Source organism: Anas acuta, chromosome 3 (genome assembly GCF_963932015.1).
Source record: "Anas acuta chromosome 3, bAnaAcu1.1, whole genome shotgun sequence".
NCBI classification, from domain to species: domain Eukaryota; kingdom Metazoa; phylum Chordata; class Aves; order Anseriformes; family Anatidae; genus Anas; species Anas acuta.
The window spans coordinates 44,549,637-44,571,777 of record NC_088981.1 but is presented as its reverse complement, the minus strand read 5'-3'; the positions used below and the strand labels follow the sequence as shown (position 1 = coordinate 44,571,777).

General features: G+C 46.7%; 1 protein-coding gene across 1 annotated transcript in view; it reads right to left on the bottom strand.

Moving 5' to 3' along the window:
• The window catches only part of FRMD1 (FERM domain containing 1), a 35,978-nt gene extending 15,795 nt beyond the window's left edge, over nt 1-20,183 (bottom strand). The window contains exons 1-3 of the mRNA XM_068676881.1: nt 19,971-20,183; nt 13,965-14,126; nt 8,788-8,878 (exon numbers count right to left, since the gene is read on the bottom strand). Of these exons, the coding sequence (XP_068532982.1) occupies nt 8,788-8,878; nt 13,965-14,060 (187 nt within the window). The 5' untranslated portion in view covers nt 14,061-14,126; nt 19,971-20,183. The remainder of the gene's footprint in view (nt 1-8,787; nt 8,879-13,964; nt 14,127-19,970) is intronic.
• Between the last annotated feature and the right edge of the window lie 1,958 nt (nt 20,184-22,141).

Sequence of the window (22,141 nt, the reverse complement as noted above, 5' to 3'; positions counted from 1 at the left end):
AAAGGAAGGAAAACCTGGCCTATGTCACAGGACCAAAACTTGCTCTCCACCTGGGTGAGAGGGAGGGAGAGCAAGGGACAGTCTGAGCAGTCCATCATCTTGAAAGAGCTTTGTGCTGCTTTCAAAGCCAACGCTTTGTAAGGCTACTTACCAATTATCAAATCCCAATTTTTCCTTAGCCTTCTCGAGTCTCTTACAGAAAGACCCAATGAGCATTTCAGCAGCAATGCCAGCTGAGCACATTCACCTGACCAGTCAATCCACTCTTCAGTCTTGCTCAGAAAAGTGTTTTGACAAGTGACAGAAGGGCCAAGCTGAAGAGCTTGTCCCTTACAAACATGAAAGGACCGGGAAGAAGGGGAGGAAGAAAAATAATAAATTTAACAAAACACCCTTCTGCTCCTGAAGGCCAGCCCTTTGGTTTTGATGTCAAACAAAAAGGAGGAGCATGAGAGGTAAATTTTCCCCAATGGAAGTTTAGAGCCAAACGAAGGCCCGCACTTGCACCTATATTGCCAGAGGACTGGCACCAGATAGCATTGCAGCAGGTATTGGTACGTATATTGATATATATATATGACCTATATATATCTGAGCTACACCACAGCCATCTTCCAAAACATTCAAGATCCTTACAGATCAGCACCAAATACTTCTCTTTTGCAATATTAAAAAAAATAAAATAAAAATCACACAAACACAACCAAAACAACCCCTATCACCATCTCCTTCAGCTCCGTCCTCAGGAGGATAAACCCAGACCTGGTGCTGGCCAGAACAGGTCAACAGCCACGTTAATAGGAAGGTTTGTGTTAAGTACAAGCCACATGGGACACAAAGAGGACAATCCCCAAACAGTCATGTTTCCCTCTGCATTGTACCTATTACTGCTGTAATTTTAACATAATTACGTTTCTATTTACTTCTTTGCTTGATGTGTCACATATGCATGCAAAACAGTATTTAACAGCACTTTTAAAACTGCTGGACAGAAATGCCAAAGGTTTTAGTGGTGAGAGTTAGTGCTACAGCACAGTAGGCAACACAGAAGTTTCTTTGCTATGTTGAGATGGAGAGGAAGATGATTGAGCATTACTGCACCCTGGACCTGCCTCTTCACTTATGCATGCATGATATGGGGCCTCTGGGGGTTTATGTTGGCCCCAGCCACATGTGTTTTTAAGTCTATTAAGACCAGGTAATGCTGCCCTGAAAAGGTTCCTAATAGTCCTAGCCAGTCCCCCCACAGCAGAGACTTTTGTTACCCGTTCCCCACAGCCCCTGCTCATCTATCTTATTAATTAGGTTAGAGACACAACCCCAAGAGGGCCCAGCCACCAAGCAGCAGTTCAGGTCACCAGCAGGGTTACCAAGAGGAGCACACAAGCCCCAGGAAGAGGCCGGGCTGAAGGAGGACACCCCACGCACGCACCAGCCCTCGCTGGTGGTCCCACTCCTCCCCAGCCCAGCCCAGCCTCCTCCCGCTCCTCCCTCCCTGCAAGAATGCGGCGCTGCATTCCTGCTTTAATGAAGTTAATATTGCTGGAATGCCAACCTGCGGGTAAGCCTCCCTCTACAAAAACAAAGAGGTATTTCCCTCCCAGCACTATGCGGGTTGTGGGGTTTTTCCTTATACTGGATTGCTGGTGAAACCCAGGTCTTTGATGCTGAAACTGGCTCTGGCTTGAAAAGGAGCTTCTCTAACAGAGAGGGGACCGTATAGATGTGCACAGATGGTCGCCCTTCTAGGGAAGAGCTTCTCTGACCCATGGATCCAACCAGGGCCAGATGCTCAGCAGGTACAAAGCATCCTTGCTTCACTGGCCTCAGCTGAATGGCAGCCACCGCAGAGGCTGGCTCGGAAGCACACGTACAAGCATGCAGACCTCCACCAGCAGCTACCAGCACCGCGTCCACTGCTCTCGTCTCTGGCAGTGAGCTTAAAAACATCACACCAGCTTCTCTTGAGAGGTTTGCAGCAATGCAACTTACATGTTTCTCTCTAGTTCAGCTTTCAAGCACCCCCAAATGAAATAGAAAATTTGTGCCGTAACAATCCCTCTCCAAATTAAGCAGGCACCAGAAATGCAAACATTCAAGTGCTCCTACTCTTCAGAATTAGCTCAGCACATTTACATACCTCAGCAAATACAGGGCATTAATTGTTGCAAATAATAAATAAAAAATTAGTGGGCCAGATCTCCGATCAGTATAAAGTGACAGTTTCAGTAAGTTATGCAGGGGTACAACAGGCATCATTCACACTGCAGGGATAACAGGAATGGAAGATTTTGACTGTAATGCATGGTCAAATCAATTCTGAGCCACCAATACTTTAAAAGCCTTTATTTTGACTGTGCACTTAGTCACATGGTCTGAACTTTTGGGTAGACCTGTGCGGTGTCAAGAGTTGGACTTGATGATCCTTAAGGGTCCCTTCCAACTCAGGATATTCTATGATTCTATGATTTCATATTGACCAGAGTCTCTTTTTGTTGGTTTTGTTTATAAATGAAGGCTAAATTCCCAGGTAAGGGTGAATGCCAGTTATCTGTTGTCCTCATGGGCCCATTTTGGGCTAGGAGCAAGGAGAAATTCCAGAAGGCAGTCGTTCAGCCATCCTACCAAGAGGATGGGCTCAGGCCCACTTGGCAGCCAGGAACATCCCACTAATATTTAAGTAATGCACCTATTTACTGTATGTGTCCCTACCACCAGGAAGGGGCAGTTCTTCACTTCAGGACAAGCTATTAAACCTGAAGTTTTCCTCAGGCAAACTGTGGTCAAGGTCTATAGATGCTGGAATTTTGCTTGAGTAAAATCTGAATAAGGGTCTCATGATACGACCTTCAGTGACTTAATTGACTTCTTCATTTTAATAAAAATCAGCTGTGACCTGGATCACCATTCATTTGCTCATGATTCTGCTTTGTTCATAACAACAGCCTTTTAGGTTACAAAGAGAGTACTGAAGAAATAGATAGTTGAAGTGTGCCAGAGCAGATCATTGAATTTAGTGATGTAAGGGAAAACAAATACGAAATCTAGCTGGATTAATGGAAATTGGGCACACTTAACCGATTCGTTTGGAGAATGCTTTTTTTCTTTTACGTCATATGTTACGATGAAGTTGAGAAACAATTTTAGTTCCAGGAAGTACCATGAATATACTAAAATGTATAGTTTCTCAGCATATTTTTCTGTGCCAGCCTTTATGTATGTAATGTACAGACTGAAGTCAGGAGGGTTGCTCTCAAAATAACGCACGTGCTTCTCTAGATTGTTTGAAGTTGAACTACAAATGGAGAATAGCCTCTCTGAAACACCCTTCCCTGTCCTACCCTGAAACTTGTATCCTTCTTACCTGGTGGCAATTAAGCGTTAGCATGTTCCTGGTATAGTGCTTGCTATAGAACTCCCTCCAATATTAAGGTCATAAGCAAACTGAATGTTAATTAAATGACTGGAAATCAGGAAAGCACTGTTTTGGAGTAAGGTTCTCTGATGTAAGAAGCGCTGCACATCATCTCTTACATAGCTCTAGTTTGAACTAAACAAGGTATTTTTTAAAAAGTATGTAACCTAGTGGCAGGGAATTCACAGAACACTTAGGAAATTGTTCTAAAGGCTACACAACACTGCTGTTAAGTGTTTTATTTCTAGTTTTAATTGTTTAGCTTTGCTTAACAGCTTTTTGATCTTAATATATCTTTGTCTACTAAGATGAAGAGTACTTTGTTACCAAACACCCCATCCCATATGTAAAAATTAAAACTCTGAATTAAGTCCATATATAGTTCATTGAAGGCACAAATAAAATCACATCACATGTGAAACCCAGCAAAATTTTAACACCCTACTCTAGAGATATCCAAACCTGCCTGGATGTGATCCTGTGCAATGTGCTCTAGGTGAGCCTGCTTGGCATGGGGTTGGACTAAATGATCTATCTCCAGACATCCCTTCCAACCTCATCCCTCCTGTGATTCTCTGATTAAGTCCCTTGGTTGAATCAAGTGCATTTTAATATTATAAATATTTAGACAGTCTAGGAGATTATGATTCAAATAAAATCTGAATTAGTGCAAAGCCAAGCTTCCACACAGAAGGCATTTCCTGCCTTAAAGGAAGGTGGGAGGGGAACAGTCCTTGGCTATAGCACTTTATTTTCCCCAGACACTGCAAGAAGCCTCATGGCAACTCCATTGCCCCCTTGAAAGGCAGAGGGATGATGCGGAGAGTTGGTAGTGGGAGAGATGGTTAGAAAAGAGCTGAAGTAAACAAACAAAAAAACCAAACACACACACGTGAAGCAAAAAGACAGCACACGCCGCAGATCTCATGTAACCTGTTAACTTCCCTTATGAGGAACGTAGATTTTTAATTTTTTTTAATTGAATAGAAGAGGTCCACATACTCCTTTTGAGAGGAAAGCTCTGCAAGCTTTCAAGTTCTGGTGGCCTGGGAACGTCAGTGCTCATGTGGCATCTGCTCCGACCACCTTTGCAGAACTTCTCAATGCTCCTGCCATCTTTCAAGCCAACAGGAAGAAACCTTGTCCACTCTTCAATGCCTGGTTGATTAGTAGAAGAACTTGCTTTGGGATGACCTTGCATTTTTGTCTTTAGCTGGCAAGTACACGGACACCAAGAGAAGAAGGGAAGAGTCACAACAGAGGCTGGGAACAAAGCAGGGGAGGTAGCTGCAGTCGCTTACCTGAGACGGACAGAAGAATAAAAGGAGACAATATCAAGAAGCCCAAGACAGTGTGGCTGTTAAGATCTGCTGAGATCTTAAGACTGAGACAGTAGCCCAGTCATTCCTAAAAAAGGGCAAGCTCTGCAGGAATTTTATGTTGGCATCTTACAGCTAGCAACAAAGCATGTCCAGGCAGCACCCTCTGGACTTTTGGCAGCATCACAGGTGAGTCTTGTTCACAAAAAAAGCTGCAGAACCATTCCCAGCACTCCTTACCCAGGAGCAAACAAACCACTTGCAATCCTCAGCCAGGAGAGCACCGTGCTGCATGAGGTATTGATGGTGAAGGAGAAATAACTGCCACCAGGTGTAGGCAAGAGAATGTCTTCCCACGAAAAGACTATGGAAGCACTTCCAGGGAGCATTATATAAATTTCTGAAGACCTGAACATTTCCCCCTAGGTGGCATGTTTCGGCACACATTTACAAGCAACTCTTGTTTGAGGTACTGAAGTCCTTGTTGTCAGCTGTATCTCCTCCTGTTAGAGGATGGAACAATTCACTAAGGAAACACAACTATCCCAGCAGATATCTGAGGGAAGAGCAGCAGAAGCAGGGGCAGTGGGGATGGACTGGGGTGCAAAAATCATCTGAGAGTACTTTGGAGAACTTCTGTTGTCACCTGCCTGCTTAAGAGGCATCTTGGTATACCAGATACCCACATAATATAACACAACAGCAGATTTTGTCAATGAACTTCATTACTGGAGGGTATACCGATGCAGAGGAGTTAACTGGAGTCAGAGAAGTCCTGATAGAGTTAACCACCAAGCTCCTTGCTAAGCACACAAGTATCAGGGACTGGGAGGCATGCCTCCCCGGCTCTGGCAAAGCCAGAGCTGTAATAACTGAAGGATGATCCTTGAGGCAAGGGAGCTGAAGCAATGGGATTTGGTTTTGTGAGGAACCAGCCTGACAAACTGGTACGAGCACAGTGATGGACACAGCGGCAGGGTGCAGGAGCTGAGTACTTGCTCCTTCCCAGTCACAGACTTCTATCTGTGCTTGGGTCAGGACAAGCAAGGTCTGCTCCCAAGAGAAGCCCAAGATTTAAGATTGCAGGGATTCAGGTTATGACAACAAAGACGACTCTGGCTGTTCTTTGTCTGCTGACAAACAGTTTTGTTTCGGAAGATTGAATTGTGGTGCTGCAAACACCTTCTGATAACGGGAGGGAAAATTCCTGCAGGGCAACGAGATAAGATTGACCCTGCAGGATGAGCTGCAATACAAGACCCAGCTGCTGAAGCCTATGGAACCAGCATGAACCCTGAATGGACTGCAGGGTCTTTCACTGAGAAAAAAAAAAAAAAAAAAGAAAAAAAAAAGCAGCAGAACACAAGGTATGGCCTGCTTGATGATCTGTGACAAAACTAGAAGAGCAGCATGCCCCAACCTTCATGCTGGTGTGGCTTCCCAGCAACACATACTCACAAACATAATTTTCAGGGGAATAAAACTCTTCTTACAAATGCAAGTGTTTTTCTCCCCTTTACAGTTCGCTGAATTGCTTTTTATCTTGAGAATAAAAAAAAAAAGCACAAGAGCAAATGTAGTGAAAAACCCTGTCCCTCACTATTACTGTTGCCTTAAATCCTGAAGCTTGCCCTCAGCATTTGTACCATTTGTACCGAAGTGAAGGAGATCCCCCCCCTTTCTTATCCTTTAAGCAAGGAATGCTGGAAGACACGCTCCAAAACCTAGAATTCAGATCTCACAGTACTTACACTTTGCAGTTTTCACAGTGCTTAGTGCTGCTATTTTCGTTTTTGCCACACTTGGGGATTAAACTTCTGTTTATGATTAAGGAGGCCAACCTCTCCCCTCACACACATACTACAAGCCCAACTGAGCGTTAGTGTATCCGTACAACATCTACAGGTCAAATGGGCTCCTAATCCAGATAATCCACAACGTGTGATTGGTTACAGTTCTGGAGAAATCCCTTAATTTTCATTCTCTTGCCACTGCTGACAGTCAGGGTTTTGTTGACAAATTAGCAGCAAGGTAACAGATGCAGGTGGATTAGAATACCTCGTTCCGCATGCAGCAGTGCCAGGCTGCCAAAAATAGACACTAGGAAGGTGTGAAACGTGCCCTTATTAAAACAGGGCAGTAGTTTCTTTAAAATGGTATTTTAGAGCTGCACTAGCAGCAGCAGAGATTGTCACCAGTCTGTTGGTCAGAACAGAGTGTGGGGGGGTGGAAATCAAGCTGGGGAAAGGAAAACAAAAGAGTTCCTTTGCTACAGCTCTAAGTAGTAAGCCTGGAGCTACTTAAATAAGTGATTTAAAAAAAAAAAAAAAACACTCTCCCACAAGACGCCAGTCAGCGGGTTACTAGACTTCTGTGGACTGAAGGCAGGTAACAGAGGTGAGCAGAAGCAAACAGACCACGGTTGCAATGTCTCTCAACAGTGGGCTGCAGCTTTCCAGGTGGCTGTGGCCATTCAGACTGAGAAACTCACTGCTGATACTTCTCTTCCTCCTGTTGTCTGGCCCCAAAAAGCCGAACATTTTTTTAAACAAAAGAACAAACAAACAAAATATCCCATTCCTCATCCACAATCTTGACACCTGTTGGGGTGGAGGAGATGCCAGGGTGAGCTCACAGAGCCTTCAATCAAGCAGCTTTACAAACTAAACTACATCAAACAGGAGTGAGGAATAGACAGGAAAACAAAAAAGGAGAGGTCAGTTCAGGCTACAGGGCTCCTGTAACCCTTTCCCTTGTCATTTTGCTAAGAGCATTGTAAAGAATTAGCTTCTCTAAAAAAGAAGGGTGTTTTTGAGAAGCAAGAGAGATTGTCTATGTTTAAAGCTATAGGCAATATTCTCTTGAGTGCCACACAGGGCTGCCTGGAAGGCAGGGGGACTCACAGAAACACAGTTGATTTGTGGAAAAAAAAAGGCCAAGAGCATTCAGGTCTTCCTTACTAGAAGAGGAATAAATGTTGCACTGGTTTAAATTCACAGATAAATTTGTCACCTACTGGTTTAGTTATGTAGATGGAGTCTCTTGGAGACTCTCCAAACCTTATGGAGATAAACTGCTTACTCCTATCTTAGCTTCAGTGCTATGCTCAAAAAATAATAATAAAAAAAAGTTGTTAGAGAAAGAACATAAAGGAAAAGGAGACAAGTAAACTCGAGAAACAATTTTCTCCCATGTACTCATAAGCAGGCAAAAAAAAAACTCATTTAGAAGGTTTCAAAGAATTATTCCCATTTCACTAATAGCATCCAGAGATGCAGTAGTAAATACTAAAACACTTGAGAAGAAATTTTTGGGGAAGAGAAGTCCATTCCATGAAGACTGTTCACATTTTGGAAATGTGGGAAGTCAGAATAAGGAGGACAACAGACCCATTACTATTTTCTAGGACGTTTGCGGGTGGGGAGGAGCTGATAAACACACCAGTCTGGAAACGTAATACCTCCTATCACTTTGCTCCTTTGTGGCATCACCTTACACTGTCCCCTGGTCAATACAAGACATAGGACCAAGCAGACTGGACTTCACCTCACAGACTAAAACATTTCATATTTCCCACATGGTATTTCAAAAACACAGTCCCTCCCCTCCATGCATTCAGTACCCTCAAACCATTTAAGTTTCCTCCCCCCGTTCTTTGCACATTCTTTGCGTGTGACTTCAGAAGATAAGTAACACTTTCAGCCCCAAAGTCCCTTTAAAATTCACCTCCTGACAGTTTTGAATTCAAACAGTGACAAACATGTTGGCTAGCAACTTCGCTACAGGAGAGAAAGAAAACCCCACAAAGAGGTAGCACAGAAGAACAAAGGAGGAGAACAAAAGGGCCCCCTTCTCCCAATTTGTCTGCCCGCATACCAAAGATCAAAAGAGTGCCGAGAAGCCTGCGCGTAATCTACATACTTTGTGACCTTATTACAATCGAATTCCCCGCAGGCACGGCCAGTGTGTGTATATGCACACACTGTAAATACACACAAGCGGGCCCTGTGGAAGTTTGCCAAGTCATTTGCTCTGTGCATTGAGTTTGCTTACTTTTAACAATGCTGAGGCCAAAGAAGTGAGGCTCTTTAATCTTCACTAAATCACAAACTTGCTGAAAGAGCTCCTGTCCAGTGGCTTTGACCTGAAAGAAATAACCAATCCAGCATTACAGACGGCTCACACACCTGGATGGACGAATTCTCTTTCCTTACATTGGCCAACAAGTTTTTGGGTACCATAGCAAAAGAACCCCCACTGAACAAGGTTTGTTTTCAGTATTATTTCTGTCACAGAATAATTATCGATGTGTTATTTTGGTTACTTTACATTGAAAAGCAGCTCAGCTCGGTAAGACAAGAATTAAAGTTTCCTATTTATGAGCAGTTTTGTATAAGGAGACCTTGGACCACGTCTGGAGCACTAGTTTTAGGCAGTGTCTACCAGGTGACTTGCAGGTGCTCTCACAGAAAGCATGTTTCTAATCAGAGAAATGAAAACACTGCTCTCTTGTAGAAATATTTTTTCAGAGGTTAAGAGAAACAAAAAAATAACTTTCATTCAGGAGAACTAAAAACATAAACACCCAAACAAAACCAGGACTGCATTTCTACACTGACCAGAAATACCTTGTGGGGGGTACAGATGAGGTTGCTCTGTACCCCCCACACAGAGTGTCCCCCGCTGCCTTCTGGTCACACAGCAATTAACATCTTCATTTGCAGAAGCTGTCACCAGTAAGGATGCGTGGCAATACGGCACAGTTACTGAATGCTGCTTCCTATCAGGGCTGCTTGGAGCACAAGCTCCCGCAGCAGGGAGGTGATGCAGGCTACCTGCACGCACAGACCTGGCTGTGCACAGGCACTGGACAACTCCCCCATTGTGTGTCCTCCCACCTACAGCCTCGTTTCCCCTTGCCCCATCATACCACTTCAGGAGCACAGCCCAGACTAACAAAATCCCCAAGCCTCAGAGGCGTGGGGGAAGAAGTTTTGATGCAGAGCAGCTGCAGAGAGCAAAACAGCGCAGAGACAGACAACCTGAGTGCAGCCCAGGCTGCAGCGGGGTGAGCCACGACCTCCGAATTTTGCTGTGCTGCTGCTGGACAATGTGGAGCAGCAGGAGCTGCCTTCCTCAGGTAGGAAGGTACCTTCACAGCAGCAAAGAAAACAGGGCAGAACTCCATTTCTGAACCCACCTGCAATGTAATCACCAGCACTGCCAAATTAATTCTTCAAGCGCTTTTAAGCCTGGCAGGCCGTGCTCCCCACAAACCAGCTGCACTCTTCTCCCTGCCCCAGGATGTACCATGTCACTAAATATGGACAGTGGGAAACTGGTCATTTAAGTATAGTTTTTTTCCTACTTCTTGACAATGCATCACCAACCACTCACTATTGCTTTACCCAGAGCTTTGAAACCTGCACTACACCAGCACACACGTGTGCGCCCAGCATGTGCTCTGGAAGGGGAGGTGATAACGCACAACTCTGTAAGACCCAAAACCGTAAGGGTACAGTCTCACACCTAGAAGCAGCATTTGCTCAGCTGCCAACAACACACAGATGTACCTGGCACAAAGATCTGCCTCCTTTCTTAAAAAAGCAAGCTCTGTGCGTGCTCTCCTGTCTGGGAAGGGCCAAGAGGTGAGCTACCTGTAGCCAGAACAATTACGTGCACAAAGCAGCCACCACCAGCACAGGACTATGTAAATCTGTATGAACAGCTGTGTTTTGTAAGTGACATGCCTTCACACCTAAGGGAAGGCAGGGAAGAAAAACCTGCTGTAACATACTCATTCTGTGAGACGAACACTGGAACATTTTGTGACATGCGTCTCAAGAGCAGCATTTTAATCAGGTTTCTTGCACAGCAGGTATGTGAGCTACCACCTCATCCATTCTCCTTTTGGCACTTTCCTTCTGCATCCGGTTTAACTCCCAGTCTTCAGAGCTATGCAATACTGATTACACTTGCAATCTCGGTTCCCTCCTCCTGCATTCCCCTCTACTCAAAATAACCAACATCTCCCTTTGCATTTTTCATATTTGCAATTTGTTGGCCATTCCTCCCTTTGCATGTGGTTTGTGTGCCAAGCTCCATCCCAAACACGCTGTGAATCATTCCTTCCCCTGACAGGCTTGATACTCAGCTTTGCTCCATGTCAGACTCAGGGCTTCTTTACACATGAAATTTAGTCCAAAGTAAAAATGGGTTGAGGTTGTGTGCGCTTCTCCAGAGTCATTCTGCATGCAAATATTCATATATGTTGGTTACCCATCTCTATTTCCTTCACCTATATACTGTAAAACACCAGCTCTGCTGCTCACAAAACAACTGGAAGACTTTAGACCTATGCCTGCCACCCCCAGCACGCTGACCATGCCAGACTTCCTCTCCTCCCAAGTTTCTGCTCACATTCCCATCTCCCCGTGCCAGCTAGGCAAGAGGAGGCAATGTCTGCTGTGGGCACTTCTGAGCTGCCTCAGGAATGGTGGTGCCCCGCTCCTCTCATGATGCAGTCTGACCCCTACTATTCTAGGTCTCTGTCCTTAATTCAAATTTTAATTAAGCACTGAAGATGAGTTTGAGAAGTGTTATTGAAACAGTCACAAAAACTAGTTAATATTAATCAGTAGGTTCAAAACTATCAGAGAAGGCAGAACACAGAGAGAAAGAAAATTGAACAAACTGGACATTGCTCCAATTCTTATTACTGATACACAGTATTTTGAAAACAGCGTTCCTCCTCACCATCCCCTCAAATTATCCTACACTACCAGCATGGTAGTATAAAATTAAGATATCTGATGATGGGGGAACAATTTTAAAATGGCTCCTACTCTTCTCCCTTCAATGTCAGTACCTGTGGCGGGCATAAAATGAGTCCATTTTAAAGAACGGGCTTCTATCTACATGCAACCACATAAAACACACATAGGAAAACTCTTATCTGGAAGGATGGAATTTATATGAGAGGGGGAGAAAGGAATTATGTGCATAAACCCTTTTCTTATCAGGGAAAGGATCTATAATTTATTCTGCTGGTAAGATAACGATTCCTACCTACCTCACTGAGCTGAAAGCTTATTTAATATTTGCATTCCATACTGAGGAGGTTAAAAGGCTTTGGAAATCCTAAGTAGTGGCATTATTATTCTAATAAATGCACAGACTGTCATCTGTGGTTGTGCTAATTAAATTTTGGTTCTACTAGTATTACTAGAAAATTGCCTTGATGTTCCTTTAAAAAGACCTTACCAGCTGTGAAATCTTAATTTTTGTTGTTGTTGTGAAGGGGCGTTGCGGTAAAACCCGAAGCCAAATGAAAAGCTGGATTTGGTGACTTGCCCAGTTGTAAGAGGTTGTGTTTCACTCTCTATGCAACTAGGACACAACTGTGTTTTGAGGACTCATGTTTTGACCCAGACAGATATTCTCTTTCACACCCAGGCACCTCCACATATGTATTTTCACACCTTTATAGTCGCTGAAGTAAGAAGCAGCAGAAATGAAGGAAAACATCTTTAAAAGGTCTATTGATGGATGTGGTGCCACAGATCCCTCCAGAGTAAGGGGAGCAATACTCAAGGACCCTTAGCTCTCTGCAGGGACTGCAGGAAGGAACAGGGACATGGCACCTTCCCTCCATTCCCACAGAGCCCAATGCAAAAAACCATTTCTTAAGCTTATTAAGTTGCTGCAGCCTGGGGCACTTCACAGTCACATTTTAAATATAGGGTATAGTTATAGCTGCCTGCCCAGGTGAGCATGAACAACAAGCTCTTGCAGGAGGAAGAGACTGGGGACAAGACCTCTCGACTGGCCATGCCCCTGCTGCAGCTGGACAATGGCCCCAAGATCCCGGAGCCTGGGCAACCCCACAGCTATCATGTCCCGTTATGGGCCAGATGTGCGACGTGGCACTTAAAGTGCCTGCCAGGGACACGTATTGGGGCCAGAACTGGAGGAATGAGATCAGAAAGGGTTCAGGGCATCTCCAGTGTAGCTACTGCTCATCTCATGCCAAGCTAAGCCAAACGGCAATGGCATCAGCCCTGCTCACATGCTGCTCTTCTGCATGCAGGTCTGCACCACAACAGAGGCGGGGCAGGCTCTGCTATCTCCCATCTTCAGCCTTGCTGATAAAGGCTATAAAAAGGCGAGATTTAGGGTCAGTCTCAACAGACCATTACCCCCGGCCTGAACACCTGCCTGCAATAACAATTAGATCATCGTTTTGTGGCTTGCACAAAAGCCAACAGATTGCTGTCATCTTTGAGGCGGTAGGTGGGCTGGATTTGAACTGATGACCTAGAAGCAAAGAGCCACAGGTTTTGTTGTTAAAGCCTTGTTCTGTCCAGCCCTCGTGGCTGTTCCTGTTAGCGATGCTACTTTTAGGCACAGCAGTAGGAAAATTCCTACATGGATTTTGAAGATTAGCATGCATGCTTTCAAAAGCCATGTTTTCAGTCAAGTGCTTTAAAGAGCGGCTCGCCTCACCTGTCGTCTTCTCCCCTCCCCGTCCCAGAGGAAAACAAACACAAAACACAGGGCAAACCTCAGCAGCCCACACGTGAGCGCCTGCACACGCTGAGCTCCGTCACCTGAGCACGGAGCATGTCTGCCAATGGGTTTCTGACAGGGGGAGGCCGCGAGCCCCACGGTGGGCACGGGGCCGCGCCGGGCAGCCAGCCGGCCCGGCTCTGCCAGCGCTCCTCCCGCACACGCGCTCACGCGTTTGAAGCGAGGATCAAAGAAGGGAAAGTGGCTTACCTGTGGTTTGTGTGTGTACAAGTACTTAAGGAGAGGGGGAAAAAAAGAACCTTGGTGGCTGTTGACACTGCCGTAGAGTTTTTGAAAGACACCGATAGGCTAGCAAAGCCAGAAACAGCTGAAAGGCCAGAGCAAATGGTGTGCATTAGGTGTGCTGGCCAAGTCATCAGGGCGTTTCAGGTTCAAATTTAAAAACCCTGGATTACTATTTACAGCAAAAACACTCGGTGAGAGCTAAAAGGAGTAATAGCAGAAAGAGCAGAGGGGACCCCCCACCCCAGAAGTTTCAAGTAACTCTCCCAAGTGTTTCACAACCACCCAATTAACAAATGGAGCACCGATTACCCCGAGCTGGCTAACAGCCCTTGGGTCAGCAGACCGGCACCAGGAGGCTTCAGAGGAACAAGACGAGCTAACACAACCAGCCCCAGCCCCCCTTGAGAGCCACTCACCCCCACGGTCAGGCTGAGCTGCTCCCGGTCGGGCAGGAAGACGCAGACGCTGCGGCCCTCGGGCTGCATCCTGCCAGCCAGCAGTGCCCTGCTCATGCTGGGCAGCTCGCGGCGGCTCCTCTCCTCCTCCGACAGCCGTCAGGCTCCCTTCATCCCACGCACCTGCCGGGAAGGTGAAACGTCAGCTCCATGGTGCCCAAGGGCCCTGAGGCCACAGACCCTGTCGGCGCGGCTCGGCCCCATTGCTGGCCGCAGGCGGTTGTGCTGTGTTGGGAGGCCAAGCCCTGGTGGCACCTGCGGCATGTCCCCACCTCCCGGCTCACCCACTTTACAAGGCCACCTTATAATAGCACTGCAGAGCAAAATGGGCAGAGCCAACATTCACATACCCTCAGAGTCACACAGGGGACCATAAAGCAATCAGGTCTCCTCAGAATAACAAACTGAAACGAGATGGAAACGTACAGAAGTGATAAGCGTGATGACACCACAAGCTGCTGCCTGAAAAAGGCTGTGAGAAAGAGGGAGCATCGCCTTCGTCAGCTGCGAGAACGCCTCCTCGCTGTCACCGAAAGAGGAGGTTTCGGCAACCTGTCAGCACAGAGGACTTCATCCGAACCATCCTCCCCTCTCCCCAGCCCTGCTCCCTGGGACACTGCTGCCCTCGTACCTGAGCTCATCAGCTCCCAGGGCTGAACTGCTGCTTCACACCTTTTGCCTCCTCCCCATGGCCAAGCCCAAGCGGCACAGCTTGGTGCTCTTCAGTTTCAGACAAAAAGGCAGCAGCCTGGGAGCTGCACAAGCTCCTTAGAGCTGAAGCTAAGATCATCACAGAAATATGAGAGGGCAATTCAGCTCACACCCAGGAGCACAGCAGCCAGCATCTCCTCCCTGTTACATGAGGTTAGGGGGAGTTCCCCCCAGCTACCTCTTGCCACCTTTCTGCTGGTGGTCACAGCACAGCCAGCTTAAACATTACAGGTTTTCTGTTTCGCTTTTAAATCAAATACAAGATCTGTAAGAGACCTTCTGTAAGTGTAAAAGCTGCTCCATGCACCTGCTTCCTTCAGCTGTCGTATACAATGCTTCCTAACGATGCTTTTTTTAATACAAGTTCTTTCTGTCTTGGAGGATAAGTCCTATATAAGAATACAAGAATTACATTTACTGTATTAACAAAATAAGGACAAGGAGTTATTAAAGGATCATATTTTTACTTATTTTCAAAATCAAAATTAAACAGGAATTAAGTTTTTTTAAAAAGGAGATTGCTCTAAACTATAATCACACAGGAAAGACACATTTGACTTTGTGGATGAGGACAGGTAAAAGCTTCCAGTCAATGAAATACTAGGAGAAAAATCTCTCATTCATCTTCTCTTACTGATATGATTGTATCGATGAGCTCTCCTGCGTTTCAGGCTACACGCTATTAACAGCTGTATATAAATAACAGACGTCTGCAGAATGACTTGAGCGCGACAGGTCACTGTTATTATTGTCAGCTGATGTCATCTGCTCCATAAACTTTATGGATAGCATAAAGATGTCAGAGTATGAGCTCAGGCTTTCCAGCAAAAGGAGGTTTGTTGTAATTGTCAAGCCACTGCACTGTGGCACACGTTCTCACTCGCAAGGAGAGAACGCACCCAACAAAGACATTCATGCAGCCTGTAACAAAAATCAGAAAAGTTAAAAGTAACTGTAAGAACACACAGATATTTTGCTGTGGATAACTCAAGAAACTGAATCCCTTTTCCTCACAGCCTCTAATTAAAAAAGGCTTCAGGAAAGTCTTTTCCTATAGCCTTGCACTTGCTTTGTCCCCTTGATTTATTACAATAACAACTGTAGCTCATGGGAGAAGGAATGTAAGAAAGGATGGCGAAAAGGTGTTTCTCTTTTAATGTTTTAAAACAAATGAGCTCATCAACCCCACAACAGCAGGTAAAACATTAAAGAAGCGATGTCCTTAATCTGAAGGGGGAGGTCAAACACAAGCCTAGATCAGCTTTCTCTTCTTCAGAGGTATGCCAGAATGTGATAAAACATAATGAATCATTAACTCGCTAGCTTTGCATGTTTACACTTAAAAAAAAAAAAAAAAAAAAAAAAAAGTTGTGAGCCAAGAATAACTGCCCAAGGAAAACAAGTGGCCAGAAGGAATGCTCTTACTTAAACATCCACAATTTCAGACTGCCCATATGCCATTCTTTTGTTTACCGCAGATTCCAACCTCTTAACCTCAATTAAACCCTAAAAGCTCCGGCAAATGCACCGCAGATGAATTAATAAAAGCTGAAGTCAATCATTGGCCTCTGCGACACTCTGTGGTTTGTTTGTTTGTTTGTATGATTTTTAAATAAATCCTCACTTCAGGTTTTTGCTCCTGGAGAACTGCATTTTGAGATGTAATTGCTTGGTCAAAGGCCCCGCAGCCTATCAATAGAACAGTGAAAGACTCTATTTATTTGTATTCTCCTGGTATCAGTCAGGAGTCTTATTAGTGCCTGGAGTGACAGCCCAGTTTATTTAGCACTGTTTATTTTGATTCGATTTTACCTAAACACACATGTACCAGGGCTTCGGACAATAAGCCTGTCATTACTTTCAAGACTCTTCTGATTAAACAGCTCAAACGTGGCCGTAGAAACTAATTAGGAAGAACCCTCATCTTCCCCTCCGCTCTCCACAGCCCCACAAGCTGCCTCCCAGCACCAGGGCAGAACCCTAGCATTAGTTTGGTAGAAGCAGGAATTGCTGGAGCCAGCAGCACAGCAGCAGCAAGAAATGGAGGAGGAAGCCATGCAGGAGCCTTCCTGCTTACTCATTAATTTCCCCCCTTCTGGACTTTCACAGGTAGGTAAGTTTCAAACCCACCTTTCTGTTTTGGGGAAAGAAAGAGTTACAAAAAGCAGCACTAGCCTCTTCTTCGTGATTTCAGGTCCTCAGATTGAGCCTGTATGAAAGGACTAGCCCGTGCACTTGCACTGATTTAGTGTTCTGCATGAACCTGTCTTACAAGTGCAGCTCCATTTTGCATCAGCCCAAAGCCAACCGTGAATTGGGTCCTAATCCTGGATTTCAGCCTCCTGGACTGCCATTGCCACACTCGTAGGGGATAAAGCAAATGGATGAAAGAGCAGTGGGCTGTCAACTCAAAGCAGAACAAAATCCTCTCATCAAGAAAAAAAGCACACGTAATTCTCTGTTTCTCCCGAAAACATGCTGGAACATAAACTGAAACACACTTTGCAAGGCTTATTACAATAAAACATCATGGGAGAGCTGGTTTTGCTACAGCTGACTGAAAATGAATATTGAGCATCTTCCTGATGAAACTGGAGCAGACTGGCTCTACAGAGTCCTGTCAAGAACCATCCAGAAATTTTAAGACTCTTCTTAACATTTTCCAGATATTACGCAGGGACGTCTCAGGCTCCTAAGACGACCAGGCTCAGACTGCAGTTTCACAACCAGCTTAGGCAGCTCTACTCAACCCACCCGTGCAGCAAGACAGACAGACAGCTGCCTGGAAAGAAGCCTGCCTTTGGGCAGCAAGCCACAGATCTGGGAGATGCAACTGCAGCAGGCCTTCTGCATCTGCTACCGACATCTGTTAGATGCAACTACAGTCCTCTTGCAGGGACAGGCTGTGGGCCCAGCTCCCACCTTTGCATTTTCAAAAGCAGCAGTGGCAGATGCCTCCAAAACCTGCAGGGCTGTGGAGCCCTCACAGGTATGTCCTCACCACAAACCTTTTGGGACAGATGGGGAAGTTGCTAAGCATTGGCCTTAGATGCCAACCAACATCCTTTTTCTTTTCTTCCTGTACAAACAGCACTCTCCAACAACACTGAGCTTTAACAATAGAGAGGAAAATGCTTTGTCCTGAGTCCCCATTGCAGGATTAGACACAGCTCTTAGTTAGGCATGACTGCCCACACTCCACCTGCATGCTGTGAAGCTCCCTGCCTCAAGTCAAGTAGTACAAGTGATTGCTGGAGTATGAAGTGCACTTTGGGGCTTGTAACTCTTCTTTGCACTGCACCTCCCACAGCCAGAATGCTCGGGAAGAAGGGGCCTCCCCTAATTCCCCACTCCTAACCTGGGACCACGCTGCTACGCTACTTTGTGGGCTGCTCTAGTCCTTCTGCTCAGAGCCTACATCCTGGTGCTGTATCCTTTGGAAGCCAAGTGACACATGTTTGGGGGCACACATCAGACCTTACAAGCCAGTCCCCAAGGAGAGGAATAAGGCTCGTGTGAGGACAGAGCACCAAAGGATGTGCTACAGCAGCACGTGGAAGTGAGAAGGCTGCGCGGGCAGGACCCCGCAGGGTGGCTGCCATGCTTCCACCTGGCTGTCCCCCGGGATGAAAGAGCAACTCAGCCGTTTACTCCCCACAAGGACAGCCCAGCATGAATCATTTGGGTTTAATCCTTCCCTGAAACCACAACTGAATTCAGGAGTCTTTGAGAGAAACAATGAGCATTACAGCCTCCAGGCAAAAAGGACTACATTTTCCCATCACGTCCAAGTGTGCACCTTCCAGTTTTTGTACACAAAGGTATGCAGCCTTTTAAAATGCATTATTTTAGCAAATGCACGCAAAAACTAGCAATATACATTTGAAACAATATTGAAACGTTAACATGTGCAGCGAGAGCACACATGTCCTTTTCAGCATGCCTTTTTCCTGGGAGGACATTCTCCTGAGAACATCAGAAAGAGCAATGGATCAACAGATTCTGCCTCCTCATTGATTGGCAATGTAAAAATAGCATTTACCCATCACGTCTGACTACCAACAAGTTTCTTATTACACTGAATTTGTTTATTTCTGCACAGTCTATAACTGGACTCCTTTTACCAATTAAGAGTCACTTGCAGGACTTCCTCAGGCTTCATGCATCAAGCACACTAATTAAAGTTTATGAGTAAGTAGCAACTAGGAGAATCAACTGGCTTATGCAAATGCAGAAGCATAGGAAAGAACCAGTGAAATACAGGACAGCACGCAAACCAGCCTCAGTGTCCATGCCAGAACATGAAGGCACTGCCAAGAAAGCCAGTGCAGAAGTGCAAAGTTGCATGACCAAGGCAGCATCACATGAGATCCTTCCAAGATTAAGGGAAAAGAATTGTTTGAGCAGCCATTCAATCACAGCAAGCCCGCCTCCACGCAAACACAGGGGCACAACGCTTTCGAGACAGATCCTTACAGAAAGCTCACTCACGGGCATACGCGGGCAGAGCCAGGAGCGCAGTGAAGAAAGCGTCAGGCATGGTCTGGTGCCTCAGAGTGAAGGAGAACAACAGGAGATACTTTGGGTTGCTCTCCCCGTGCACTTCTGCCAAGTACTGAAATTTCTCTTTATTACAGACTGCTCATGCTTTGTACTGATGTGAAACAGGAGGGGCAAAGCATGGGCAGAGTGCTGTGCCAAGGGCTTTACAACAAGGCGAGCAGGCTGCCTTCCCTGCTCCTGCAACTGTCAGGATGTTTCAGCAGTGCAGGGAGAGCACCAGCAGCGAGACCTGATCTCTTTCCTAGAGACTCAGGAGAAAAGCACCTTCTTCTATCATGCTACTTAGAAGCAGGTGAGGTCTCAGGACCCAGAAGCCTGTCAGCTAGTTCTCTAACCAGGCACATACTCCTTTTTCAAGAAGACTATAAAGGTGTGTAGTTTTGTTTTGTTTTTCCCCCCAGACAAGTTTATTAAACACTTGCTAACCCTATTATTTAAACCCTTATTTAATCTATTAGGTTCAAGCACCTGACAGACCGCCTGTGCAGGAAGCCTCCTGCCACACTTGCATTTTTACATTCGAGCTGCTCAGCACTGACCCGAACAGACCACTCACCACCCGAGATACTTTGCAGAGCTGTCAAAAAATAAATAAATAAAAATAGTTCTCACCAAGACCTCACAGCAGTTCTAGAAGCAATCAGCGCACGAAGCGTTTAACAGAAGGCATCGTTACAGCTAAACGGGCAATACCTGGACCTGCAGGGCGAATAGGAACCAGTCCCCTTCCGTGCCGATGCTGAGTCGTGCAAAAAGAGCAGGCAAAGACACAGCGGGTGCAGGACGCGGCTCACAGACCTTCCTCGGGCCGTTCCCCCCGGTACCGGGGCTCCCCGGGCTCGCACCGCCCCCCCCTCCCCTCAGCCCCCTCACGGCGGGGCGGCAGCGCCGGGGCCGGGCCGGGCCGAGCAGGGGGCGGGGCTACCGGGGTAGGGGGCGTGGCCAGCGCGCCCCGCCCGCGCCGCGGCGCCCACGTGGAGAGGCGGCCCGCGCGCACGCCCACCTGGCGGCTGCGGCACGGGATTGGCGGAGAGGGGAGGGAGGTGGGCGGGGCGAGGCCGCGCTGCGCTCTCTGGTTGGTGGGGGGCGCCGTCAATCCGCGCGCCTCGCCGCGGGCGGTGCTGAGGCTGAGGGGGGCGTTGGGGTTGGGGCGGTTACGGCCGTTAACGCCCGCTGAGGGGAGGGGTGGGGAGGGGTGCGGGCGCCTCGCTTCGTGGTTCAGGGAGCGTGGCTCCGAGGTGGCCCAGTGGCCAGGTTTATGTCACTGTGGCTAAGCCGAGGCTGCTCCCGCCGTCCTTCCAGCCGCTGGGCTGTGCTGAGCAGCCCAGTGCGTGGTGCCAGCGGCTGGTAACAGCTCCCCTCTGCACACACACGTCCCAATGGCCCTCCTTCTCTCCCTTTGCTCATGGCTACAGCACCTTCCTTGTGCCGGCTCTGGAGCACTGCAGATGCTAAGCCGATCCAACTCACTAAAAGGGCAGAAAATCCCTTTTTTTTTGGCTGGAAGAGCAGTCTGCCGTGCTGGTGGTTAGATGGCCTCAGGGAGCGATCCCAGTCAGCACCTTTCAATGTCATCCCCTACGTCTCCTCACTTGCTTTCCAGCGCGGATTTCAGAATTTAATGTAAGAGCAGGGAATCTGTTGCCTAAATTTAGGCTCTGCTGTTGAACTTGTTCTTATATAACCTGCCCAAGACAATGCGCGAAGCTTGCAGCAAAACCAGCATGGCTCTCCGGTGCCAGTAGGGCTTTCTGTCAGCTAGCTCGGAACGGGAAATGTGAGCAACCAGCTCTCAACAGTTGCCGCATGCTTCTGGGCTTGGATCAAAGAAAACATTACGCTCGCTTCCAAAATCCTAGTTCATCTGTCTGGGACAGGATCCTTTAGCGAGAATGAAGGACTGCGCCTTGCCTGCTGAGGCAGGGCTGTGCTTCATGGCATGGCACGTTAACCCGCGGTCCTCATCGCTCCTTCAGGGACCACAGGGCTCTCACAGCTGAGTTTCCTTCCCACAGAACCTAAAGAGAACCAGGAGAGCATGGGTCGGCTGTGGCTGCCAGGCTAGCTACGGTCAGGGTGGAATATGTTAGAATATGTCAGGTATGGGACTGTAAATAGAAGTCTAGTAATTATCCTGCATAGCTGGTCTCTGAGGATTGGCAGACTTTGTGTGTCTCCCTAGAGAAAACAAGCAGCGTTTTGAGAAACATCAGAGCTGCAGGAAAATGGAGATAGCGTTAGCCTGTTTGTTTTTGAAGGAGACATCAAAGTGTTGGAGACTGGAGATATCTGTGTTCCGAAGAGATACCGCTTCGCCTTCTGAACGTGTCGACTCCAGCCCTCCTACCTGCAGTGCAGATAAGCAAGTTCATCCAGCTTGCTCTGTAATGGGGAAGCCAGAGGGGGGATTTGTGGAGGAGTGCTAATAAACCAGTGTCTTCATTCAGAAAGTAGAGCTCCTTTTGTAAATGTGTGTCTCATGCAGAGTCTCACTGAAGTTGTAGGGACTCCATGCAAAAGTAAAAGTTTGCATAAGCAGATGTCTTTGCTCATGGTCTCGTCTGCACTGCATGTAGATGAAAGGATTTCACAGTGTAAAAGGGAAAGCTGGGGTTCGCCTTCACGGTCGTGGAAAAGAATCCCTTTCCTCTTACAATAATCTAAAAAATGCACGTAGGAAATAGTTTTGTTACTAGTTTATTTTCTAGCTCACAAGAAGCACTGCGGCTCGGGGAGAAACTTGTTTGTAGTGTCTAGAAACAAAGGAGTTTTCACTAATGATCTCTGGGAGCTGAAGCTGGCTTCAAGCTGTTCAAGTCATGAGAGGATGACTCAGAAGTCAGAAATTCGAGGCATTCTTATGG